Source organism: Myxocyprinus asiaticus, chromosome 12 (assembly GCF_019703515.2).
Source record: "Myxocyprinus asiaticus isolate MX2 ecotype Aquarium Trade chromosome 12, UBuf_Myxa_2, whole genome shotgun sequence".
Lineage (NCBI taxonomy): Eukaryota > Metazoa > Chordata > Actinopteri > Cypriniformes > Catostomidae > Myxocyprinus > Myxocyprinus asiaticus.
Window position 1 is genome coordinate 8,486,699 of NC_059355.1, and position 27,774 is coordinate 8,514,472.

General features: G+C 43.2%; 1 protein-coding gene across 3 annotated transcripts in view; it reads left to right on the forward strand.

The window, feature by feature from the left end:
- Positions 1-292: 292 nt before the first annotated feature.
- Positions 293-27,774, forward strand: part of LOC127448701 (inactive phospholipase D5-like) — a 53,043-nt gene continuing 25,561 nt past the window's right edge. For 2 of the 3 annotated variants that reach the window (XM_051711432.1, XM_051711434.1), the window contains exons 1-3: positions 293-522; positions 26,177-26,313; positions 26,567-26,750. In XM_051711432.1, coding sequence (XP_051567392.1) covers positions 355-522; positions 26,177-26,313; positions 26,567-26,750 — 489 coding nt within the window. In that variant the 5' untranslated portion in view covers positions 293-354. Of the gene's footprint in view, positions 523-18,816; positions 19,067-26,176; positions 26,314-26,566; positions 26,751-27,774 lie in introns of those variants that run through there. The other variant, XM_051711433.1, reaches the window with a different exon arrangement.

Genomic DNA, 27,774 nt, shown 5'->3' on the forward strand with positions numbered 1-27,774 from the left:
CACATACACACACAGGCACGTGCACGCACACACACGCACACACATACACACTTGCAGGATTTAGGGTCTTTGCATCCACTCTTAGTCACTGTGCCCACTCGAAATTTGCCAGCCCCTCCCAGCAGGGCAGGGAGACCCCTTTGAGCCAGTGTGTGGGAGAAAATCCAAAGAAATCAGGCACTCTGTATGACACAGCTCATTCTAGCACGGACTCCAGCAGTGCTTGCATCGCTTCCCGTGGGGTGTACCTATCTGCAGGGACTGAATTGACAAGCTACTTGTGGAAACACCTGGAACATCTTGTGAAGAAAAAGTGGGTGAAGTATTCATATACTGATTTGGCTAATTGGCAAAATGCAGGATAGGAGGTTTATATCAGAGGGTCCAGGGCTGAAGCCTCAGACAGAGATGGTTTTATTCTCCTCACCTCTCACCCGGATGGGTAATAGCATCTTCAGTGCCGTCCAGCAACAGGACTACTCTGCTATGATTTGGCTAAAAAGAAGAGATAAAATGGAACGGGTAAGGCTGACCTTTAACAACTGACCACTGGTATTGACAGTAACTGCTAACTGTTGCCCTTTCCACTCAGTATAGGAACTATCTACCTGTAACGCTGAATGCACAACACACACACACACACATGCAGAGTCCTGGACAGGTTAAATTTCAGTGCCGGGTGTGTGCGTGCATGCGTGTGTGTGAGTGTGTGTGGTGGATGTGTCATTTTATGACAAAGAGAACATACCGCATGTCATTCATTAACGTTTTCAGTTATTATCAAATGTTTCTGAACCTAAAGTATGTAAGACTAAATTAATCATGTCTCACTTTCAAGTTTATGTTGTTGGCTTTGTGCTTTTTTGTACGGCTGAGAGAACATGTTGTACTTAAAGGTAAGCTGCATGTTCAACCTTCAATGAAGCCTCTCTTATTAGTGGCGCCAAAACATGACTAGATGCAATATATGGTTAAATCTTATGTCAAGAACATGTCCAGGTCATATTTCACCACTAAATCAAAATAAATAAATAAGAAATTATATTTTGTTTAAAGGGATTGTTCACCCAAAAATGAAAATTCTTTCATCATTTACTCATTTCATCCCAGATGTGTATGACTTTCTTTCTTCTGCAGAACACAACTGAAGATTTTAAGAAGAATATCTCAGCTCTGTAGGTCCACAAAATAAAAGTGAATGGTGACCAGAATGCAAAAGCTCCAAAAAGGACATAAAGGCAGCATAAAATAATCCATATGACTCCAGTGGTTAAATCTATATCCTCTGAATTGATATGATAGGTGTGGGTGAGAAACAGATCAATAATTTATTCCTTTTTTAACATCAATCTCCACCTTTGATTACCCCCAACAAGTAGGTGGCTGAATGTGAAAGTGTAGATTCTCTGTAAAAAAGAACATACATATTCATTAGTTTCTTTGTTTAAAATTTTTTTTTCTTTAATTTGGAATGGCCCTCTGAGTGGCATCCCCTTTCTAACAGAGCCCTTTAAGGGAGAAAAAATGCTATTTGAAAATGCTCACTATGAATTCGGTGACATTAGGTCAAACGTTCTGCTGCTGAAATCGGTCTGTGCTTACCAAAATTCAAAACCACTGCCCCTTACGGCCTAAGCTGGAAATGTTTTCAAGGTGAAATGTCAACAGGGTGTCTGACTTACCCCCAACATCAAGTAAAAAATTTTTTTTTTCCAGCCTCCAAGACATGGTAAGGCCTGTCGTAGGGTGGCTGAAGGGGTGAGCATCATGGCGGACAAAGACATATTCTGCTGTTAGCAGATCAGGTGGGTAATGAGTCTGAGGCAGCCCATGCTGTGAGGTTGGAATCGGTCAAAAATCCTTGGCATTTTCCAAGAAAGAGTGATGCTGTTCGGAGGCAGACCCAGGAACTGTAGAGGTGGAGATGAAATCGCCTGGGACCCGGAGGGTTTGACAAAAAATTAGTTCAGCTGAGGAAGAACCAAGGGCTTCTTTAGGTGCAGTTCTAATTCCAAGCATCACCCAAGGAAGTTTGTCTGCCCAGGAGTCACCCTGGAGACTGGCCCTGAGTACGGCTTTCATGGAGCGATGAAAATGCTCACACAGTCCATTAGCCTGTGGGTGATAAGCTGCAGTTCGATGAAGTGATACCCCAAAATTCTGGCAAATGGAAGATCACAGATCTGAAGTAAATTGACACAGTTACAATAGAGATCAGAAGGAATATCAAAACAGGCAATCCAATTGCTAATGAGTATGCGAGCCACGTCAAATGTCAATTATCAAATGTCAAACGTCAATACATGACAGAGGGATGGCCTCTGGCCAATGTATTGCTCTGTCAACCATCGTAAGGGGGGAAGAGGGCCAACAAGGTCTATATTGATAAGATCAAATAGCCTTTCCGGAACTGCAAAAGGCTGCAATGGCGCCTGGGTGTGGCGACCAACCTTTGCTCGCTGACACACCATACACACCTCAACCCAATTATGGACATCTTCCTTTAAACCATGTCAGACAAACTTAGCAGCAACCAGGCATTGGGAGGGTTTCCTACCCAGGTGCGACAGCCCGTGAATGACATCAAACACCTGCCTTCTCCAAGCAGCTGGAGGCCTGTCTCTGTTGCTTGGATGTTAGCTTCAGAGGCTTGATCTGCATCCATGAGGGTGTAGTCGATGCCATGGTGGACTGCACTGGAAAGTGCACGGGAGAGGCATCAGGTTTGTTTTGTTCATGTCGGATGTCCGTAGTGAATTTAGAAATGAATGCTCAGATGTTTTAGCCATAGCAAAGGTCAATGGTTTGTGGTCTACAAATACAGTGAATGGGTGAGCTTCCAGGAGAAAATGGAAATTGAGGACTGCCAGGTAAACAGCAAGGAGTTTGCGGTCGAAAGTGCTGTATTCCTGCTTACTGGGGCAAAGTTGGCAGCTAAAAAATGCATGTGGCTGCCAGATATCATCAACCAGCTGCTCAAAAACTTCATCTACAGCAAAATCTGAGGCGTCTTTAGTCTCAGCTACTGGCGCATCAGGCGAAGTGTGAGCCAGCAGAATCGCATTAGCGAGGGCTTCTTTAGCAGCCAAGAATGCCTTTGACATGTCCTCAGGCCAGGAAACAGTATGCTTGGAAGACTTGCCCTTGAGAGCTCCATACAGGGGATTCATCAGAAGAGCAGCCCTGGGTTCAAAACGGAAATAGAAATTAACCATCAAACACTGTAATGTCTGAGCAGCATTTTTCAATCCAAAAGGCATATGCAAGAACCCAAAGAGGCCGAACGGTGTGACTACCACTGTTTTGGGAATGTCAAGGGGCTGTACAGGCACCTGATGGTAGCCTCGGACTAAGTGTACTTTTGGAAACTTTTCTTGGCAGCAAGAAAAGAAAATGGGCTGAAAAATAGTGCACGTGGAATGGAGTATCTGTCAGGGATATTGACCTCATTTATGCATTTGTAGTCACCGCAATGCCATCTGTTTTGCCAAAGGTAATCCATAGAGTCAAATTCAGCCTTTGCAATTGCCAGTTTGTGGGGGTCAAGGCACAGGCTTGGGCATGCACAGGTGGGCCAGTAGTGGAGATGTAATGTTCCACACCATGTTTCATGGATGCAGAAGAAAAGGTGGGTGTCATAAGGTCAGATAATTCCAGGAGGAGGCAGTAAAAATTGTTAGCTGTTGTGAGGGCACTTGACAGTATAGTTGTGGCCATGTCGCACTGATCACATGAAAGGGAGGAGAATGTCTCAGCATTAAACAGTTGCCGATGTCCTATGTCCACTAAAAGACTGTTGGCACACAGAAAATCCGCACCAAGGAGGGGAATAGAGATTTTTGCCAAATCGAATCCCATTCAATCAACATGCATCTTCCAAAAGTAGGGATGGCATTATCATTGGCAGCTTCAAGGGAGTGTGCCCATTTTTCCTGTACAAATGTCAATAGATGACGCTGGCAACACACTCACCTGAGCACCCGTATCGCATAGGAAACGCAGATCAGAGAGAGACTTATAAACAATAAGCCCGTTGTATGGCCATCACTCATGGCCGTCCCATTTTCCAACTCACTGAAAGTACAAGGAGGCTGGCATTTCTTAGCTCTGTTGCCAAACTTCCTGTGGAAAAAACACAGCCATTGTGCTTTGAGTTCCAGAGCTGCAGCTGCTGCAGAGATAGAAAATGGCTGTGGACCTGAATCAGTAGGGTTAGGGTGGCAACTGTTAGGGCGACAGTTGCTGTGGCTGCAAAACACTTCCGACTTGTAGAATTGAGCCTCAGACTGTACAAACCACACAGTCGCGTTTTGCTCCCAAAATTCTGGGAGTTTGAGTGTAACTGCATTTGCCACCATGTTCATGAAACTCTGGAAATGTCCAAGAGTAGAAAGGGGTCACCAGTGTAGTGACTGAATGGCAGAGAGATATCTGTTTGGTCTGAAGAATCAATGAGTTCTCCATTTATGTTTGACAAAATAAAAACTAAGAGCTCGCAGCAGCCAAAACTACGTCATTAACAAGTGACAATGCCAGGTAAACATAGCCATGACAACCAACACTAGACTGTAAAAATGAACACACAAGCATAAGCCAGCACTCTGTGAATTCTTCATATAAAACAGTTACCAATGAATCTGACCGGGGCGGATTTAGTGATTTGGGGCCCAAGGCAAAGTACAAGAATGGGGCCCTCTTCGATAACACACGTTTAGGTTGATTGTCTCTTAAAGGTGCTTTTTATTATTATTGTTATTTAATTTTTTTATGGAATGGTATGGAGAAAATGTTCATATGCCCTGAAAGCTATCACTGACTACGATTACATGGACACCAGAAATGGCTTATTGAAACAGCGTTCCTGTTTACATGTACTGAATAGGCTGCAAACTTTACTCCTGTATACATGTGACTCGGTCAGTAAGCAGCTTTCTCCACAGCAACGTAATTTTCCTGCAATGCTTGTGTAAACAACACATGGCATCCGAGGAAACTTCACTATTTTACTCACTGTTGATTCACTTTATTTCCAGATATTCCAGAGTTGTTAATAATGTCTGACAACACATTATAAAAACACAATCTGGCTACTATGAACTACAATAGAGTATATATCACTACAGTACCTTTTTTCTTTCTCACTATCCCTCTTTCTTAATGCGCTTTTCCTCCATCAACTTGACCTTGAATTAACTATATCCAAATTATTAGACTAAAAATTGACATTGCATGTTTCCAGAAGGCTTTGATCAACTTTTAAATTTGAAAACATAAAGTTTGCTAGATTTACATAGCTAAATAAGACGAAAACACGTCAACAGTCAGAGAATTTTTATTTTTATTAATTTTTTTATTTACAGGTGTCAACACCCAGAACATAATCATCATCAACACTGTGTATTGGTCACTATAGTAAGTGCTGTGCTCATGGAAGCAGTGGCGGTGGGCAGTGCAGGCTGTGCAGCAATCTTTGGAAAGACCTTAGGACAGGGCTCTTCAACTAATTTCTTGTGGGGGCCAGATTATCCAGATGAAAACTAGCGGGGGCCAAATATTTTTTGGGTATTCATCTTAGCTAGCACTTTCATTGCAAATAACATGTTACTTAAAAAACACCTTTAATACTGTGCATTTATTCATATTAAAATAGTCACAGGGTAAACTGTATATTGAATAATAATTTTTAAGGTCTGGCCATAAATTCCTTCACAAGATCTGCCTGAAAAACAAACAAACTCTAAAATAAACTTTACTATAAAAAAAATAAACATAATATAATTTTAACATTTTAGGGCTATTGTTTACAAATTATTAAAACTGAGGAGAAACATTTAGATCTGCTGAAGCCCTCTCACATTATCAGTATGAAAACAATGGTCATAAAGAAATGTCATGTTTACTTAAGAATGCATTTAAATTTCATTTTCTTTTTGGAAAAAAAAAATATATGTCTACTCTTCCATTTTATCTATAAAGTATCCTATTGTAACGTATGCTGGCTGCTGACAATGATGGCAATGACGAAGACGATGATGAGATGAAGAACCCAAGTGCAGTTTATTTACAAACGTGAACCAGTAACCCTAACTACAAAACAAAACATGGACTTGACTTGACTTGACTTGACTTGACTTGACTTGACTTGACCACAGCGTAACAAACACATACAATCACATTCAATACTCGACAAATAGACAATGCAAACATGAGGGCTTAAATACAAGACATGGGAGAACATAAACCAATGAACAAAGAGAACTGATAACAAGATAATTAAACAATAAACCAATGAAAACGTGACACATGAACATGGAGGGAAAACAGAAATCACATGACTAGGGAAACAGGAACACATGACATGAAACAGGAACTAGAATTTCAAAATAAAAGACATGAAACAACAGAATACACCTGACACCTATTCAGTGAGGAAAAAATTTGTCCTGCAAATATTTTGAATTTGCACACAATAGCCAGTGCAGGAGCCAGATTTTTGTGTAGGTAATCATTGGCAAAAGAAGAACAAACTGAGTTGATACTGTTCGTGATTGAGAGGGCTGACTCACAGATGTATAGAACCGAATATAATCAGGTTATTTGCAGGTTCAGTTTCACATTATACTTTTTTCCAAGCCCTACAGACCCTGAACAGATGAGACACGATCTTTTGACACTTCAGGAATAGCGAATAAATGCAAACTTTTCAGCGCATTTTCATTAAACAGTCAGTTTTCAAAATCAATTTCTCTTTTGTTGCCTAAGATGTTCATATGTGCTGACAACATTTCTTTTACAACTGCGGTGATCATTTTTCCATCTGTAGATCTGACCGCACTCCACACAACCAAGCAATTTTATATAAATACATATGATTGAAAAAGACGCGATCAAATGCTCACTTAAACTATCGCCAGAAAAGCTTAAACACGCACTCCGGTCTGCACAACTGATGATGGCTGAGTGCTTTTGCATGCACCATTGAGTGTTGTTAAACTCACCGCTGATTGTTGTGGCTCGCGCCTATGAACACTGAGTTTTGCACAGACAGCGCTCTGGTATTTCAGATCGGAGGGCCAGACAAAGATGATTGGCGGGCCGGATTTGGCCCGCGGGCCGCCAGTTGACTAGCCTTGCCTTAGGAAGTCTCGATTCCGTTAAAAATGTTTCTCTCCACAAATTCAAACCAAACTGAACTAGCAACAATGTAGCTTAACTAGTAACTTGCAACAGAGTATATGGTGAAATCACACAAAACTGTCCGAACAGTTTGACTAACTTTCAACTGTTTACTAACTTGTGTAGATGCATAAAAACCTTGGAATATTCCACTACAGCCTGATCTGATAGGGAAAGGGGTTGCTTGCATTGATGGTGCTGAAAATAACAGCAATATCAATCATATCAGTGTTGTAACAGTGATATTAAAAATTTCAGCACACATTATTTAGCATTAATGATCATAACAAAGCATATTATTTGTATTTTTAGGGGGCCCTTGGTTTCTGGGGACCCTAGGCGGATGCCTACCTTTGCCTAGTTCTAATTATACCCCTGCCTCTGACTACAAACAAGTGAGTGTATAACCACCCAAACACATATTTTATTAACCCTACTCCCTAACCCAAACCCCAACCCTAAACCTATCCGTCAGTTGAGTAAAAATAAAATTTAAAACTAAAACGAAACCTCTGAATCGTACTCACCATTGTTTATGTCAACACGATTATTTCCTGGTTTCCATAGGTCCAGAACCCATGTCTCAGATATTGAGCAGATGCAACATGCTGTCTGAATTGACGCTACTGAATAGATGCAAAAATGTCTGAAGGGGGTGGCACTTGTCTGTATTTCCGCAGTATGGGGTCCATTTCAGGGTACCTAAACATTCAGAAGCAGCATGTCAATTTCCCATGTGACTGTGTTGATGCACTATGATAATGAGAATTTGGAGGGTTGAAATGTGCTGAAAAATACTGTTGCAATGCAATGCAATGCAAAAAAATTAAAATAATAATAAATCGTAATGGTTCTAAAAAGATGCGTAATTTCTTTTTTTATTCGATTTTGGGGTGAAATGTGACCTGAATGTGATGTTGTCGTGAAATTCATCCATATCTGGATGACTACATGCCTTCACAGATGTTCAGCCTATGGTAGAAAGGAAAACGTGTCAGCAATTCTCCCAGCATGCAGTAAACCAGCCTTTCTTCACCCTCTCTGCAGTGTTCTTCTGAATAGCAGCTAGTTTCATTTGGCTTGCTGGTCTCTCTCTCTCTCTCTCTCTCTCTCTCTCTCTCTCTCTCTCTCTCTCTCTCTCTCTTTCTGTCTTACTCTATCTAAGTGAAATGAGCCCCTTGGGAGCTGCTAGGAGGGAAGTGTGCTCTGCTCTGCCTTCCCCAATAAGTATTGATTACATTCTCTTCCGCCACTCATCCTGTGTGTTACTTTAATACAAATATAAAAAATACTCATTGTCTTATCTTTGACTTCTCACCCAACTTTAAAACTGAATTACACTACCAGGACACTACTTAAGTATTTAGAACCATTTCCTGTTGTGAAGCTAAAGTGAGAGCAGACTACCTGATCAAAGCAGAGATTTCATGGTTCTGTGAATCATTCTGTTTAAATGAGCTCTGCTTAACCTCAGGGTTTAGATTGAAATCTTTCAGGTGAATCCATCACTGCAGGAAATATCGGTGGGTCTTTCAACTATTCTGCTCAGAGCTCTGGAAATAGAGAGCTCGTCTTTAGATAGCATGACAATACACTTACTGTTAGACATGCTTCATATAAATTAAATAAATTTAAGGAAGCATACATTAATAAACCACAACCAACATGGAATTAGTGATTCAAGTATCCCCAATGTCTCCCTTTCTATGGTGCCCACAGACTAATTTCAAGATCCAGTAATGATTGTATTATATGCTCCAAGGTATTTTTAGTATATGTAGATGATATACAAACATTGATCACATGGGAAATCAACACATTGTTTCTGAAATTTTCTGTACCTTGAAATCAACCCCATTCAACCAAATTACTGACAAGCATCACCCACCATTAGAAATGTTTGCATCAGTTTAGCCATGATCATATTTCCCTCTGGCACTAATGAAAGTGTGTTATGTGAGCAAGTAGTAATTATGTTCACATAAACAATGATGAACGCAATTCCAGGGTTGCATTTACGCCTTAAAATGACATATATATTTTTTTATTCCACTGACAGTTACGTTTGGGACTGGGGTTAGGGTGTAGTCCTGTTGATGGTATTATATTACTTACAACAACAACAAAAAAAATACAGCTCACAGAGGACATTTCACCCAGAAATAATAATGCCTTTATGTTCAACAACACTTCCAGCTTTGGCCACTGGGGGCAGTTATTCGAATTTTGGGAAGCACAGACAGATTTCAGCAGCAAAACTTTTGACCTGCTGTTTCCAAATTAACAGTGTGATCATTCTGGTCCTGGTTACTTGCGTAACCTCCGTTCCCTGATGGAGGGAACGAGACATTGTGTCGATGTAGTGACACTAGGGGTCACTCTTTGGAGCCCGAAACACCTCTGGTCTTTGATAAAAGGCCAATGAAAATTGGTGAGTGGTATTTGCATGCCACTCCCCCGGACATATGGGTATAAAAGGAGCTGGTATGCAACCATTCATTCAGGTTTTATGCTGAGGAGCAGAGACAAGGTCCGACCATTTCAGCAGGAAGTTCAGTGTTGTGGCAGGAGGGACACAAATTCTCGTTCCCTCCATCAGGGAACGGAGGTTACACAAGTAACCAGGACGTTCTCTATCTGTCACTCACTTGACGTTGTGTCGATGTAGTGACACTAGGGGTCACTATACAAAACGCCGCAACTGGCTGAACTGTGTTACGTGAACTGACAGTGTGTGACGGGCAGACCACTGTGTGCCTCATAGCCAGCGCACCAGGCCGACATGTAACCTCCCCCAACATAGTTATGAGTGACGAACGGCCCTTTGGGGACAAATCGACTACCCAAAAGATAGAGACAGGCTAACCCAGTCGTGGCCTCTTTTCCCCTTCTTTTTTTCCACTCCCTAAAAAAGAAGGGGGATTATCCGACTGGGCCGCCAGGTCTAGTCAGGGGGTGTCCCTCCCAAGGGGAGCACACCACGGAGACCACACCTCGCCCAAAGAGAGGGGGGGATATTTAAGTGGAAAATACATCACATGGTCTTGCCGACCATGCGGAGAGGACCATGCGATCCTACCCAACGGGGGAGGAGTTGCTACAAACATGGAGACTGTGGCAGAGGGGGCTCTGCCCAAGGAAGACGCAGTTTGCCAACAGGGAAACGAATTAGTGGAAGATATACATCGCATGGGGTTACCTTACAGGGAACCGCCACATGCGGAGCACCTACCCCAAAACAGGGCTCTTAGTTAGCACGTGTACTGGGCTGGCAGTGAGTCTATCCGAAAATTCGACTGCCACAGGGCTCAGTTTTTGACTTCTCAAAATATAGTTTTTGAACACTACTGGGAATTAATGGTGCACATCTTCAGCTCAGAGGAGGTGAAAGGTGCTATGTGCAAGTGATACATCTGGCCGGCTATCCCAGGCTTATCTGCTTGTATTGTGTGCCACTACCTGGGACAAAACCGGTTTCACCCGGAGGTTGTAGAACCTTGCAAAAGTGTTGGGTGTTGCCCAGCCTGCTGCTCTGCAAATGTCTGTTAGAGAGGCACCCCTGGCCAGGGCCCAGGAGGCTGCTACACCCCTGGTAGAATGGGCTCGTAGCCCTACCGGGGGCGACACATCCTGGGCGTGATATGCCATAGCTATGCCATCAATGAGCCAGTGGGCGATCCTCTGCTTGGAGACAGCACTTTCCGCTGTGCACCAAAGCAGACAAAGAGCTGCTCAGAGAACCTAAAGCTCTGCGTGCAACCCAAGTAGATGCATAAAGCATGCACCAGACACAGCAACGACAGGGCTGGGTCTGCCTCCTCCTGTGGCAGTGCTCGCAGGTTCACCACCTGGTCCCTAAAAGGGGTCATGGGAACCTTGGGCACATAGCCCGGTCGGGGTCTTAGGATCACGTGAGAGTAGCCCAGACTGAACTCCAGGCACGTTTCGCTGACAGAGAACGCTTGCAGGTCTCCTAGCCTCTTGATGGAAGTGAGTGCAGTCAGGAGGGCAGACTTCAAGGAGAGTGCCTTAAGCTCAGCTGACTGCAAAGGCTCAAAGGGGGCTCTCTGTAAACCCTGAAGAACTATAGAGAGGTCCCATGAGGGAACGAGGCACGGTCTGGAGGGATTCAGACTCCTGGCGCCTCTCAGGAACCTGATGGTCAGGTCATGCTTCCCTAAGGACTTACCGTCCACTGTGTCGTGGTGTGCTGCTATAGCAGCAACGTACACCTTCAAGGTGGAAGGGGACAGCCGCCCTTCCAACCTCTCCTGCAGGAAGGAAATCACCAATCCGACTGCACATTTCTGGGGGTCTTCCTGTTGGGAAGAACACCACTCAGTGAACAGATGCCACTTAAAAGCATACAGGCACCTCGTAGAGGAGGCCCTAGCCTGAGTGATTGTGTCTACCACCGCGGGTGGTAGACCGCTTAGGTCTTCTGCATCCCGTCCAGGGGCCAGACATGGAGATTCCAGAGGTCTGGTCGCGGGTGCCAGATGGTGCCCCATCCCTGAGAAAGAAGGTCCTCCCTCAGGGGAATTCGCTGGGGGGGGCCTGTCACGAGAAGCGTGAGGTCCGAGAACCACATCTGGGTGGGCCAGTAGGGTGCTACCAGGATGACCTGCTCCTCGTCCTCCCTGTCCTTGCACAGAGTCTGTGCAAGTAGGCTCACTGGGGGAAACGCGTATTTGTGTAGGCCAGGAGGCCAGCTGTGTGCCAGCGCGTCTATGCCGAGGGGTGCCTCGGTCAGGGCGTACCAGAGCGGGCAGTGGGAGGATTCTTGGGAGGTGAACAGGTCTACCTGTGCCTGTCTGAATCGACTCCAAATCAGCTGTACCACCTGAGGGTGGAGTCTCCACTCTCCCCTGAGGGTAACCTGCCTTTGACAGTGCATCTGCTGTAGTGTTGAGGTCGCCCAGGATGTGAGTGGCTAGCAGTGACTTGAAGTGCTGCTGACTCCAGAGGAGGAGATGGAGTTTTGACATACAACGAGAGTGCAGACTGCCTTGGCGGTTGACATATGCTACCGTTGCTACGTTGTCTGTCCAAACTAACATGTGCTTGCCCTGGATCAATGGCCAGAACCTCCGCAGAGCGAGCAGAATTGCCAACAACTCGAGGCAGTTGATGTGCCAATGCAGTCGTGGGCCCGTCCATAAGCCGGCGGCTGCGTGCCCATTGAAAACAGCGCCGCAGCCCATTTTGGAGGCGTCTGTCGTGACCACGACGTGCCTGGAGACCTGCTCTAGGGGAACACCTGCCCGTAGAAATGAGAGGTCAGTCCAAGGGCAGAAAAGATGGTGATAGACCGGCGTGATGACCACGCGATGTGTCCCGCGGCGCCATGCCCATCTCGGGACTCGAGTCTGAAACCAGTGCTGAAGCGGTCTCATATGCATCAACCCAAGCGGGGTGGCCACCGCTGAGGATGCCATATGCCCCAGGAGCCTCTGAAAGCGTTTCAGTGGAACCGCTGTTTTCTGTTTGAACGCCTTCAAACAGCCCAGCACCGAATGTGCGCGCTCGTTCATGAGGCGCGCTGTCAAAGAGACTGAGTCCAACTCCAAACCGAGGAAAGAGATGATCTGAACCGGGAGGAGCTTGCTCTTTTCCCAGTTGACTCGAAGCCCTAATCGGCTGAGGAGCGAGAGCACCAAGTCCCTGTGTGCACACAACATGTCCCGAGAGTGAGCTAGGATTAGTCAATCATCGAGATAGTTGAGAATGCGAATGCCCACTTCCCTTAACTGGGCAAGGGCTGCCTCTGCGACCTTCGTGAAGACACGAGGGGACAAGTACAGGCCAAAAGGGAGGACCTTGTACTGGAACGACTGACCCTCGAATGCAAACCACAGGAAGGGCCTGTGTCGAGGTAGAATCAAGATGTGAAAGTACGCATCCTTCAGGTCTACCGCCGCGAACCAATCTTGATGCTGGACGCTCGCCAGAATGCGTTTTTGCATCAGTATCTTGAACGGGAGTCTGTGTAAAGCCCGGTTCAGTACTTGCAGGTCCAAGATTGCCTGAGAGGGGCTGTAAAACCCCTTCTTCATCTCGGCAAGAGGGACAGGTTCTATCGCACCCTTCCGTAGGAGGGTAGCGATCTCTGCGCGCAAGGTAGCAGCGTTTTCGTCCTTCACCAAGGTGAAGTGGATACCGCTGAACCTGGGCGGACGCCTGGTGAACTGAATTGCATAGCCGAGTTGGACGGTCCAGACCAGCCATTGCGACGGATTGGAAAGCGCAAGACATGCATCCAAGTTCCGTGGAAGGGGGACCACAGGGACAACGTCATCGGATGTACTGGCAGGTGGGGCCTCGCGGCGGGGCGGAGCTCGAGGTGCCACACCATGTCGTGGCTGTGCTGAGTCTAGGAACATCGAAGCATTTACCTGGCTCCTTGTGACCACCACGGAACGGCCTGGGATGGGGGAGGAAGAGGGCTGTCCTCGCAACCCGTGGAGACTGTCACATCGGGGGCGGATGTGTGCCACAGCTGGGTGCGCAGGGACGAGGAGACCGCCACAGGAGCGCCAATCCTGCAAGGAAAACCCGTGGACGGTGGTAGTGATGACGACCATGCACATTGGTATGTGACACAGGGAAGGAGGAAACCGCTCTTTTGCTGAACTGTTGGGTACCGCAGCCAATTGGGCATGTGGCAAAATCAAATAAAAAGGCAACAAAAGATTCTCCACCCAGCCCTCCACCGGGGGATGGAGTGGTCTTACTGGCGGGTGGCATCTGCATCCTGCGGTGGGCTCCACGCTGGGGCCGGGCAGAAGGGGCGAGCTGATGCGGAGCCGGTGCAGTCACCGCAGGGGGACCCCCTTGGCGACGAGCAGACGGGGTGTGGGATCTTGAGCTGTGCCATGGCAGGATATGCCGGATAGCCTCTGTCTGCTGCTTCACCATCGAAAACTGCTGGGCAAAGTCCTCGACGGTGTCGCCGAATAGGCCAACCTGGGAGATGGGGGCAGCAAGGAACCGTGTCTTGTCGGCCTCACCCATCTTGACCAGGTTGAGCCACAGGTGGCGCTCCTGGACCACTAATGTGGACATCGTCCACCCAAGAGACCGCGCCGTGACCTTCATCGCTCAGAGAGCGAGGTCGGTCGCCGAGCACAGTTCCTGCATCAAATCTGGGGCGGAACTACCCTCGTGCAGTTCTTTTAGTGCCTTGGCTTGGTGGACCTGCAGGAGAGCCATGACGTGCAGGGCAGAGGCGGCTTGTCCAGCAGCGCTGTAGGCTTTGGCCGTCAGAGACAACGTGAACCTACAGGGCTTGGACGGGAGCTTTGGGCGTCCGCGCCAGGTGGAGGCGCTCTGCGGGAATAGGTGCACCACGAGCGCCTTATCCACTGGGGAAATAGCCGTATAGCCCCTTGCTGCCCCGCCATCGAGGGTAGTGATGGCAGGGGAACTGAGAAATCAGAACCGGGCAGTAAAAGGTGCCTCCCATGATTTTGTCAGCTCCTCGTGCACTTCCGGGAAGAAAGGCACTGGAGTGGGGCGTGGCTGCTTTGAGCAGCGCCGCGAGCCCAGGAACCAATCATCGAGCCGCGAGGGTTTAGGGGAGGGCGGAGGTTTCCACTCTAGCCCGATGCTCACGGCTGCCCAGGAAAGCATGTCCATCATCTCTGCATCAGCCTGTGACTGGCCAATTGACCCCAAAGGGGGGAGCCCAGCTGAGGCTTCTGCGTCCGACTGGACAAGCCCGCTCTCCGATGCTGCGCTTGAGAGCTCATCAGCTTTGCGGGCTCCAAACAAGAGGTCGAACTTGCCGTGAGACGAGCAGACGAGCGTGCTGGGAATGGGAGGTCCGCGGGGGGATACCCGGCGGAGGCGATCCCATTGGAGTCCCCAAATCGCCCTCAGTGCTAGCCACGCTGGCCTCAAACCTGTAGGTAGAAGGACCGCGACCGCAACGTCGCTGTGGTCATGTTCTCGCAGTGAGAACATGAACCATCCACGAACGCTGCCTCCGTGTGGGTCACGCCCAGACACGAAAGACAGCGATCGTGACCATCTGAAGTTGAGAGGTAACAACCGCAACCAGGAATAACACACAATCGGAAAGGCATCTTTAAAAAGACGTGTCTTTAAAAAGACGTTCCGTGTGTGCCGCTCTTTTAGAGAAATATACTCTTTCAGAATAATATACTCTCTTTTTTCTGCCGAAGCGCCCAGGGGCGTTCTCTGCAATGCACCAGTGCAGAGGAGGGCAAAGCCCCTGAAAAGCGCCATCATATCCAGCAGAGGTGAATGAACAGTCGTGAGAATTCAGTTCAATGAGCATGACCGTTCAGCTCCGAAGAGAAAATCTGAATGAGTGGTTGCGTACCAGCTCCTTTTATTCCTGTATGTCCGGGGGAGTGGCATGCAAATACCACTCGCCAATTTTCATTGGCCTTTTATCAAAGACCAGAGGTGTTTCGGGCTCCCAAGAGTGACCCCTAGTGTCACTACATCGACACTATGTTGAGTGAGTGACAGATAGGGAACCCCACTTAACAATCCCATTCAGTTTCTTCATAGGCAAATTTACTTTTAACAATAAATTATAAACCTTTAAAGACAGACCTACTGCAAGCTCTAATTATGTTAATCAATTGTATATGCGTCTGGCTGAAACCATTAGTTCACATTATTTCAATTTCATAAAAAAATAAAATAAATAAAGTGTTTAATGTAGCTGAATTTCTGGTGAACAAATAAACTATCCACGATCTTGCAACGAAAGATCGACCAAACAGAGAATCGCAGCCAACAAAGCACACAAAAAGAGCTCTGCAGCATCTGCCTCTTCTCATGACACACTGTGAATCTAGTCAGTCTTCCTAAAATCTCAAACTACTTATATATTTGTATATAACTGAATATTTTGCTACAAACTTCATGTATTGTTTCTATAATCAACTATAATCTTTCTTATAATCAACAACTTATTATCAATCAAAATCAAAGTTTCTAATGTTATGGTTCAGCTGGTTGGTTCATGCTTTTATGAAGGATTTTATGAAATCCCTATGGAAAAAATATATGGGAATAATACTTCTGGAACCAAGATAGCTGAAAAAGAAGACATGCACTTTTTGCTTTTTATCCCCTCCTAAATCACTCAGCGTAATGTTGCAGCCTTTTTTCATTATTTTTCATTGTTGCTTCTGTCTAATTATGTGACCTTGTTCGCCAGGGCCTGTGTTTTTGATCATTGTGTGAATCGCTGGTGTGGAACCCTCCATTTATATCAATTCCTGCTTGTTTAGATCTTCCTGTGTAACTTGTAGTGCCAAATCTGCCCTTTTATCAAAGTCAGCCTGAGTGCATGCTCTTTCCTGGAGTTTAAAGTGCAATATCCTGTGGATAGGAGCACAGTATATACACACTAAACACTGACGTGACCCTCAGTATGGGTGACACCCACACACATTCGCTGACCTTAAAAACACACACACGCACAGCAGGTGTGAATGAGTCAGGAATATGAAACGGCATGTTTGTGACACCTCAGAAATGTTCCAGTTCTCATGAATCACAGCCAATCTACATATTGATTAATAATGCATGGAAGCATGCGTTGTTGTAGTCAGATTGGGTTTCTGTACTCAGTGTTGTGCAGTGGGAGCTCTCATGTCACAGTGGACAGTGTGTTTTGACAGTGAAGTAGGTAGAACGTTCCTAATGAGTCTTAAGGGAGAAATACGTTCTCAACTCTGTCTCTTAATGATGCTCTTCAGTCAGAGGTGTTGCTGTGAAATCAGATGTTTTGGCTATGAGCTCCTGTAATGGATAAATTCAATACAGATGCAGATTTTGACAGCTGCTTTTACTTATTGAATTATATGGTCTCTGTTTTTCATATTCAGATGGTGGTGTAGCATACAGTTGTTGTTAAGGGAATCGTTCATACAAAAATGACATTTCATCATTTAGCTTATGTTATTTCAAACCTATTTGGTTTCTTTTCTTTTCTTTTTTTTTTTTTCTGTTGTTGAATGGGACAGAAAAGAAGAACATTTTAAATGTTTTCATGTTGATGATATGCTATTTAGGTTCTGTACACTACGCGGATTTAATGAAAATTCGGTTGTCACTACCTGAATTTTCAGGAGTGAATTTGATTGTAGAATGCAGTTAATACTCCCATAAATAATCGAATTCTGTGTGTACAGAATGTGGTTAAAAATTGCACTTACAGTAGTTGCCATGTGTCCTGAAAGTGGACAAGAAGGAAATTACTTACTATTAAACAAGCTTACTCCACAAATTGCACTCTATAACCACAGAGGAAGGAGAAGTAAACTCTGACTTAAGAGGGCGTTATCTCATTAAGTAATGTTATAAATTCCAGCGGACAAGGTCGCCTGTATCTCACGAGTACAGACAGTAATTAAAAGTGCAAAAATGAGGTGAGATTCAGCAGAAGTCTCCTGCCGTTGGCAGCATATGCTTTATATACTGTATCCTACTGTACCAAAAATGTCTACCACAGAATGGACCCAGTGGAAGATTACTCAAAGGTTGCTCTTTCCGAACAAAAATTAATCATTGATCATGAAATTTGTCATAGATGTTTCTCCTTAAATGTTGTGAAAAGACAAACATAGGCGACTAGATAAAAATCCACTTGTAATTTCTTAACCAGAAAAACTTCCAATGTCAGCCAGATTTGCCAGAAAGACTGTTCAATAAGCTTTAGCAGCTAAGTTTTGCTGGGTAACAGCATATCTATACTTGTCTACCAGCTTGACCAGCAACAAATCAGCAAGTTAAATGGTCTTTTCAGCAGGGTAGCCACAAATGAGACAAATGTTGAAACAAAGTAAGCGTAAAGAGCTATAAAATTAATGTGGGTTGCATATCTCAGAGCATTTGGACGTGAAATAATTTAATGAGAAACATTTGGGATCATATTAAAATCTGAGCACAGTATGAGACACTGTTGAGATCTCTTCTGAAACTTGGAGTCACATGTCAGATTACTAGTGAGAAGAAGTCTCCAATTGATCTCCATTTAATCTCATTTTCTTGGAGAAAATGTAGAGATGCTAAAGAGATCTCTTTTGTGATTTTTCTTTCCTATGTGAAGGTACTTCATAATCTAAGGTTGCCCGAGTTGCATCCTGACAGCAACTTTCATAAACTAGTCTTTCTTGATGTATTAGTTCACAACCTTTGCAAGCAGTTTTTAAATTACAATCAGGGCCATTTCTGAGCAAATGGGGGCCCTAAGCGAAAACCTACTAGGAGGGCCCGAAAACAGGCAGTTGTAACAATGCTGCATTATTTATAGTGAGGACATGTTAAGCTCATTTATGCTTGCGCTGAACTTTCCTTTTACCATGCCCGAGGGAAATGAAACAATACCCCAGAGATGCTTAGAGTCCGAGGATTGTGTTTTATAACATGTCTGTTTCTCATTCCTTTCTTCTGCTGAAGCCAAATCCATTTTCTCTCTGCCGGGAGAGTTTTGCTTCATAGGGCAGGTGAGGAAGATTGCAGAAGGGAGGGGGGTAGTTCTGTGCAAGCCCAGCATTGGATGTTTTGAGAGAGGGAGTGGACCGTATCTTTCTCTTTCTCCTCCTCTCTTTATCTGTCTCCATTACTATGGAGTTGAGGAGAGAAAACCACACACACATGTACACAGCCGGTGGAAGCATGCATGAGCTCAGGGTGCTGAAACATAAGACACGATATCCATCACCCGCTCTATCATTCTGGAGACCTGCACACCCATCACAGTGATGAGTGTACGAGAGAGGCTGATCGGAACAGGTTACCAAGGAGACTAAAATGATGAAATGCAATTGCGAATTGGTTTCCTGAAGTCTAGAGGAACTTAAAAGCTGTTATGCCAGGCTCCAGTCAGGAGAATATAATGAAGGTGAGACTTAACTTTGTCTTCAGGCTCTCAAATTCACATTGGAATTTGCCTGCTTTCATCACAGTGTCTGCATTAAGATGAATGAGATGAATGGTTTATTTGCTCAGCTGCATGGAATGTAATTTTGAAATTTGCAGAATCTCATGAATACTGTCAAGAGTTATCCAGAGTTAAATTTCACCCAAAAAATCAAAGGAGAAAATAATAATAATAATAATAATAATAATAATAATTTACAAAAATAAATGAATCCTATTTTTTTTAGCAACTAATTTTTTAACAAAGATTTTTTTTTTGTTTTTTTTTTTTTGTATTGTGACATTATTTTCATGACAGTAAAGCCCCTCCCCTGACCAATAATAAAAAAAAAAAACAATAATAATGAAAAATGTATATATACATGTTACAGGATTACGCATTTAAAAAACAAAATATTAGTAACTGTATTCCACTTCAATTACAATTTAAATTGTTGTTAATCAGAATATAGCTACATTCAAAAATTATTTTGATTACCGAGGAGATTACTTTGCATTTTATTTTCACTTGTTTAATTTCATATTTTGTCTATTCAGTTGGAAAACATTTATCCATATAAATTAAGCGATCCAAGGAGTGTTTGAACAGTGGGGAAACACTTTCTTATGATGTGTTACATTCATACAAGCAGACAGAAGGCGCTTTCAAATGGTTATGAGTGACGTAACTGAGGAAATTTTTTGGAGCAGCAGAAATAGTTAACCTTGCGTAAAAATTGTGCTAAAATGCTATTTCTATCCCTTATACATGCACCTGTTATCAAGCACTATTATATTTTTGCTAATCCTCATTAGATAAGTATTATTTTTTTCTCTCTCTCTAGCAAGACCATTGATATTAGGGCAAATATGTACTGCAAAAATCATATTCTTGATGAAAATGTGTATATTGTTTTCCTGTCAAATCTAAAAATCCTTAAAACAAGCTAAATTTACTTTATCTTGTTTTAGAAGCAACTTTGCATTAGATATTTAGGCATTTTCAGAGAATGTACTTTTAATATAAGTGTATTTTGTCTTACTGTATACTGGCAGATTTTTTCACTTCATTCTTTGTGCAAAATATTTATTTATTTTATTTTATTATTTTTTTTTATTTTGAAATATGATCTTGTTCGCCCAATTATTGTCATTTAGTTGGAAAAAGGAAATAATAATATGAAGGATAGTTCAGTAGATTTTGCTAAAGACAATGGTGTAAAATGATTCCCATCAAAGTAAAATTTAAACAAATGGCTCCAGTTAGATCTATTTAATGCTTTACTTTGCCAAATACAAAATGAGTCCAATCAATAACAAAACACATACAGTTGCTTTGTTATTCAATAAATTGTATTAATTAAAGCATGTTAACTAAGTTTTAAAGTTCATACCTATCAAGTTTAATGAAATACATATATTCTGAATTCATAATAAGTATATTATCTACAGATTATTTAAATCAGTCTAATGCCAAATTGTCAAATATGTGAGTTATAAATCTTTAAAAAAATAAAAATACATTTAGTGATAAAGATGAACTGAGTGATGAAGATATGATAAAATATCAAAATACTTAGTGTTTAATTTAGATTTTGTTCTTTTTTTTTTTTTTTTTTTTTTTGAAAAGGGAAGTTTTAAGACTCAGAGGAGAAAATGTTTTGGAATATTTCATTATCAACATACATGCAAGGTTTATAGTGCAAGTCTGACTAAGCTGTATGTCTGGAGGTTTTGATTATATGTCAGAATGCATGACTTGGCAAGACTCAACTCTGAAAAGGAGCAGATAAGGTTGTAAGGAACAGAACGTTGAGATGTCAATCAAAGGTGTCAACGCAGAAAGCTTGGTGCAAATGCAGCATTAATTGGACAGTATTTCCATTTGGGTAGTGAAAGCAGAAGCTTTCCTGTGTTTACAGACAACTCTAATCCCCCAATTACCACCAGCACAGATTTGAGTTTTATTAATGTAGTCTCAGTGCAAGAGTTACATCTTTTGATTAAATACAAACGCGGAGACTCTCTGATTACTGCAATTCTTACTCTCTGCTTCTCTTTTTTGATGGATTAGATTTCAAAATTTAGTTAAAATAAAAAATAAAACTTTTTTAAATCCCAACACTAATTGATTCTTGATTGATTTGATTTCAAAATAGTTCTTTTAGAAGTCTGAGAGTCCCCAATACCCTTTAAATGGCTCAAAACCATACTTAAAGACAAAGTATGTAATTTTTGGATTTTGTAATTACTTTCTCCTGTGTGGGTACAGCTATATGTAAGCCATTTGTCTAAAAACAATAGTGTGAATTTAGGGTGGGATTTCTGTTTCACCAAACAAAGGGGGGGGGGGGGGGAGTATTTGGGAAACCTGTTTGAAAACAATTTATTTTACAGTTGTGTTTGGTGTCGCTAGTAGTGCTTAAATTGGACACTTCACCTTTAACATTGAAATATCAGGTTAATACTTTAGAACTTTCCTAATGTTTTGTGAGTTTTAACATGTATAAAACATGAGTAATAGCCAATTAATTTTCAAATGCTCTGATTTCTGTACACACCGTTAAACAACAGGACACACATGCCAGTTTCATTTTATTTGTTTTATTGTATTTTTCTATAAAGTGTTTTTTCTACGGTCCAATTGACCCGACAGAAACTATTTTAATATTCTGGTTAACAATCAGCTTTCTGTAAGTGCATGCTTTTTTTGTGATTCAACCACAGGTTAAAGCTTCAGTAATCAATGTATCTGTCTGCGTCCCGAATGACGACAACAAGGAACACCAGCTTTCATGACACGCCCACTCTAAATGCCCCCCTTGGACCATAAACTAATTCTCTTGGCCGAAATAACTAATAAATCCTATGCAATGTATGATTCATCTGTGTAAATATAACAACTTTTAAATTACATGTGACAATTTATATTATTAAACGGAAGATATAAATGTTGAAATTAAAAATGTCTCTGTTTTATTCTCTCCAGTTAGCTCATAAGCTAACCGGCTAGCCTCTTAGCATACTTCTACTCCTCTTAAATTTCTCCTCACTGTCGCGACCTAGTGATAAGGAGGTGTGATTCTATTCCATAGAACTTTCACTTTTTAATCTTTGTGGTTAGGTTTAGGGATAGAGATAGAGGTAGCGTTGCTGCAGGACTCCAAATAAACTCAACAAACACAGTGTATGAATGTGACATCCAACTGTTGCAAGACTCTGGTTATTTGAAGGGGCCATAACTTGTAGTGGGCATGTCTTGTAGTAGTCTTGCAGGGCACAGACAGAGGAACATATTAAAGGAATAGTTCGACCGAAAATTAAAAAATCTGTCAAATCCTGTGTGGCAGCGGGGGCGTGGTCAAGCATATCTCCGGAGAGAGAGAAAGCGGTAAGGGCACTTACACCTGAGCCAAATTATGTCTAACACCTTTCTCTAATTTCAGTAAGCACGGGGAGAGCGGATAAATAGAGCCACACCGCAAGTAGAAGGAGAGAGAGCCTGGGCACCACAGAACCGAACAGAAAGCAAGAGTTTTATGATGAGAGTTTTATGTTGGTGAAGCGGTGTGTGATTAAAGTGTATATTGCAAGAGAAAAATAAATCCTTACCTGAACCAGGAAAGTTGCTTGTCGTTTCCTCCCTACACTATTTCACCTTCACCGTTTTAGTGGTGACCAATGCCTCGGGTTGAACCAAGCGTTGGTGGATAGTGGTTTGATTACACCCTGTGTCCACCAACGCTTGGTGAGTACCCCCCTTGACACTTACCGGTATCCGGTACGCTCTGGCCCGGTCGGGGGCAGCCTATGGGAGGTCAGAGACCCGCACCACCGTCCCCAGCTCCATCAGAGGGCACTGATCTCGGAAGTGGCTAGGGTCTCCGCACCTCCAGCAGGCCGGCCCAGGCGCTACGCCCACACTTGCGTCGGCAGGCACCCCCCCGGAGGGGGAGAGCGGCGGGGCATAGGGATAGGGGTAGGTGTCGCCTCCCACACCCGGGGAACTGGTCTCAGGGGCTGAAGTCCTCCTCGTCTGCGTGGGGCAGGAACGGGACCTGGAGAGAGAGCAGAACGAGAGGAGAGAGGGGAGGGGGAAGAAACAGAGGGGGAGAAAAAATGTAGGAGGGGTCTTCCACCCTCGGGATCGCCGCCATGTGGTCCTCCGCAAGCCGGACAGCTTCCTCCAACGACGCCGGGCGGTGGCACTGGACCCACTCCGCCGTCCCTTTTGGCAGTCGATGTGTGAATTGCTCCAGTACCACCTGGTCGATAACTCCATCGACATCGCAGTCCCCCGCTAGCAGCCATCTTCGGCAGGCGTCACAGAGCCGCTGGGCGAAGGCAAACGGGCTGTCGGAGCTCTCCAACTTCAAGCTCCGGAAGACTTGACGACTTTCCTCCAGAGTGTGACCAACCCGTTGCAAGATGGCTCTCTTCAAATCTCCGTAGGCCAGGAGGCTCGTTGCTGGCAGTTGTTGAGCTGCGAGCTGGGCTTCCCCGGACAATAGTGGGATCAGTCGGCTCAAACAAATCCAGGAAGGCCTCGGGGTTGTCCGCCGCCCCCATTTTCTGTAAAGCTGTTGAGGACGCCTCCTGGCTGAGGAGGCTCCGGATTGCCTGCCGGTCCTCGGCTTGAGCGTGCAGGAGTTCGGCAAACCGGCGATCATGGTCTTGTCGGAACTCCAGCAGTGTCTGTTGGTGGCTCTGATGTAAGCTAGCGAGGGCTAGGAGGATCTCCGCCAACTGGGAGGACTCTACGGAACGACTTCCATCCATTTTCAACCCAAACTTCAATTTTCCTGGTTTCGGCACCAGTGTAGGGAGGAAACGACAAGCAACTTTCCTGGTTCAGGTAAGGATTTATTTTTCTCTTGCAATATACACTTTAATCACACACCGCTTCACCAACATAAAACTCTCATCATAAAACTCTTGCTTTCTGTTCGGTTCTGTGGTGCCCAGGCTCTCTCTCCTTCTACTTGCGGTGTGGCTCTATTTATCCGCTCTCCCCGTGCTTACTGAAATTAGAGACAGGTGTTAGACATAATTTGGCTCAGGTGTAAGCGCCCTTACCGCTTTCTCTCTCTCCGGAGAGATGCTTGACCACGCCCCCGCTGCCACATCCTGGTCGTTCTTTTCTACATAATAAAAGTGCAAGGGGACCTATTGTTGTCAAGCTCCAAAATGACTAAAACGTACCATATGAACGTATCAGAAAATACTCCATATGACTCTTGCACTACAAACCAGGTCTTCTGAAGCAATATGATAGTTTTGTGTGACGAACACACTTTATTCAAGTCATTAGTCACTGAAAACCACCCCCTCTGCTTTTTAATCAAGATTATCAGTAAATAGCAACTTAAATTTCGGTCTGTTCCTTACAGAAAGCTATCACATGACATCAGAAGACTGGAATATGGCGCTCAAGTCATTTGGACCACTTTTATGATACTTTAACATTGCTTTTTTTTTTTTTCATTTTAAAGCTTGACAGCCCCAGTCCCCATTCACTCGCATTATATGGAAAAGAGCAGCCAGTATATTCCATGGAAAAAAGAAAGTAATTTGGGTTTGAAACAACATGAAGGTGAGCAAATAAAATGTTGGGGTGAAATATTTATTTAAAAGAAATTGATGGGGAAATAATAGGTTAATTTAACAATTATTGAGGGGTTTTTCACAGGGGTTTTTTGGGATCAAGAAAGTAAAGTCAATCTAAACTGAACAGGAGTGTTGTAGGAGAAAAGAACAGTAATTGACCAAATCCAATTACAATTGCATGAAGGTTAATACCTTGCATTAATGTACACACTTCGAGGCGGTGTACTCCCCAGCTCTTTAATGAAACTTCACTTTGCATGTCTCCTTCAGAGGAAAATTATGTATATGTCACTCAGCAGACAGCTGTATACCCCCGTACACTGATGGAGGCCAACAGATGGGATGGGAGACAATCATTCTCAGGAGAGATGCATTCAGATTAATTGCAGTGCTAAGCAAAAACAGAGCTGTTAGTGTGCACTTTTTTGGAGGGAAAATTAAAACTCCCGAGTTACGGAGCCTGGGTTGCTCAGTGAGTATTGACACTGACTACCACCCCTGGAGTCACGAGTTCGCATCCAGTGTGTGCTGAGTGACTCCAGCCAGGTCTCCTAAGTAACCAAATTGGCCCGGTTGCTAGGGAGGGTAGAGTCACATGGGGTAACCTCCTTGTGGTCGCGATTAGTGGTTCTCGCTCTCAATGGGGCGTGTGGCAAGTTGTGCGTGGATCGCGGAGAGTAGCACGAGCCTTCACGTGCTGGGAGTCTCCACGGCGTCATGCACAATGAGCCACGTGATAAGAGCCACTGTCTCAGAAGCGGAGGCAACTGAGACTTGTCCTCCACCACATGGATTGAGGTGAGTAACCGCACCACCACGAGGACCTACTAAGTAGTGGGAATTGGGCATTGGGGAGAAAAGGAGATAAAAAATAAATAAAATAAAAAACTCCCGAGTTACCTACAGCACTTTGCGTCATGACCAATGGTCAACAAATGTTGGCCGTGACAAATGTTTTTAAACATTTTCCTCATTTTTGGCTGATGCTCGAATACAGCAGTGGATTGGAAAGAATGCTGAAAAGTGCAGAGAATGTGAGCAACCGTTTGCTCTACCTCAATACCTTAGAAAAAGCATCCGTGAATGCAGGGAAAGTGTTCAGGTGGAAATTCGACACAGATGCTCTTTCATTCTCTAAGCCTCAGAATGAAATTACAGCAGGGATCCAATTTCAAACCAGAAGAGCAGCATCACAAACAGCTACTGTTATCTTGAATACCATTAGACTTTATCAAATATTCTGTAAATGTATATTGTGATTACAAAAATCAAGTACTTGTAATTAGATAAAAAAGAATCAGATTTCAGTTACATTTTTATGGATTACATGATTGCACATTAATTGGCAAGTGTAGTAATTTGTTCATTATTTATTGATGTTAATTTATATGAAAAAATATTTTACACTTTTCATTCTAAATCAGCCTTTGAGTGTGTTTGTAAGGAGAAATCTCATTAGCACACTTTCTTCGTATGTCTAATGCAGTCGCAGCAGAAGTGTATTGCTGTGTTTGCACTGGTTTGCTGCTTTGCTGTCCTGGTAGCTTTGATTTTCTCTGCTGTGGATGTCTGGGGAGAGGATGAGGATGGTGTCACTGAAGAGAACTGCAGCAATAATTGTCGGTAAGAAGCAATCACAGCTCGTACATTGGTGTTTTTTGCTACACACAGTATATAAAAAGACCCAGTAACTACACAGAAGAGCCCTACCATCATACGGTTCTATGTTTTGTACTTTCAGCCAACATAACCTAATTCATTGCATCTTGGAAGTGCATCATTTTCTTTGGAATAGTAGGCTCCATTTTGATTTCATGTTGACTTTAAAGAATTCACTATAGGCCTACTTGTGTTGTTTATTTGTATGTGCTCTTAGTATTGTGCTTGTGGAGAACATCCCAGGAGAGCTATCTTTCAACACCAATAGTTCAACACATCTCCCTCTCATTGTGGGTCTCAACCACCTTCTGGACCAAGCTAAACTGTCAGTTGAGATAGTATCCCCATATTGGGCTCTGACCTCCACCGATCAGGGGTCACGGCTTTATTCTGCTTATCAGGTTAGTTATTAAGGATAATGGTAACACTTCACAATAAAGTGCCATTTGTTAACATTAGTTATTGCATTAGGTATCATTAACTAACAATGAACAATATATTTATTACAGCATTTATTAAACTTTGTTACTGTTAGCTAATAAAATTACAATTGTTCATTGTTAATGTTAGTTCATATATGTAATGATGCTGGCAATGACAGGCAGACGATGATGATGTGAAGAACCCAAGTGCAGTTACATCAATGTAAAATCCAGAAACCATGAACAGAAAACATAAACATGAACTAAACTAGACTATAACTTGACTTGACTTGACATAACATAACTTGACTTGACTTGACTACCAAACAACATTACATAAACAATACCTGACAAGAGACAATAGCAAACATGAGGACTTAAATACACAGACATGGGTAACAAGACAATGAACCAATGAAAACAAGACGCATGAACATGGAGGAGAACAGGATATCACAGGACCAGGAACACATGAGGAACAGGAAATCACATGACATGAAACCACATGACCTGAACAGGGACAGGAACTAAACTTAAAAATATAAGACATGACAACAAGAACAAAACACATAAACGTGACAATATTGCATTAACTAATGTTAGCAAATACAACATTAGATTTTAAAAATGTATTAGTTAATTTTATAATTAACATTAAAAAATCCGATCACAGTTGATTATTTCAGTTCATTGACAAATATGCACTCTTCATATGTTCTTATTTTTGAATTCATATCAACATTAAAAATTACTCTTGTTGATAGAATCTAAAGTCAAGTTGATTCAGTCATGTTAAATAATATTTTTTTATTTTAAAGGAAAATTCCGTGTTCAATGCAAGTTAAGTTTAATCGACAGCATTTGTGGCATAATGTTGATTACCACAAAAAGTAATTTCCACTTTCACTTGCTTTCTTTAAAAAAGAATATTTAGGTGAGGCACTTACAATGGAAGTGAATGGGGCCAATTTTTTGAGGGTTTAAAGGCAGAAATGTGAAGATG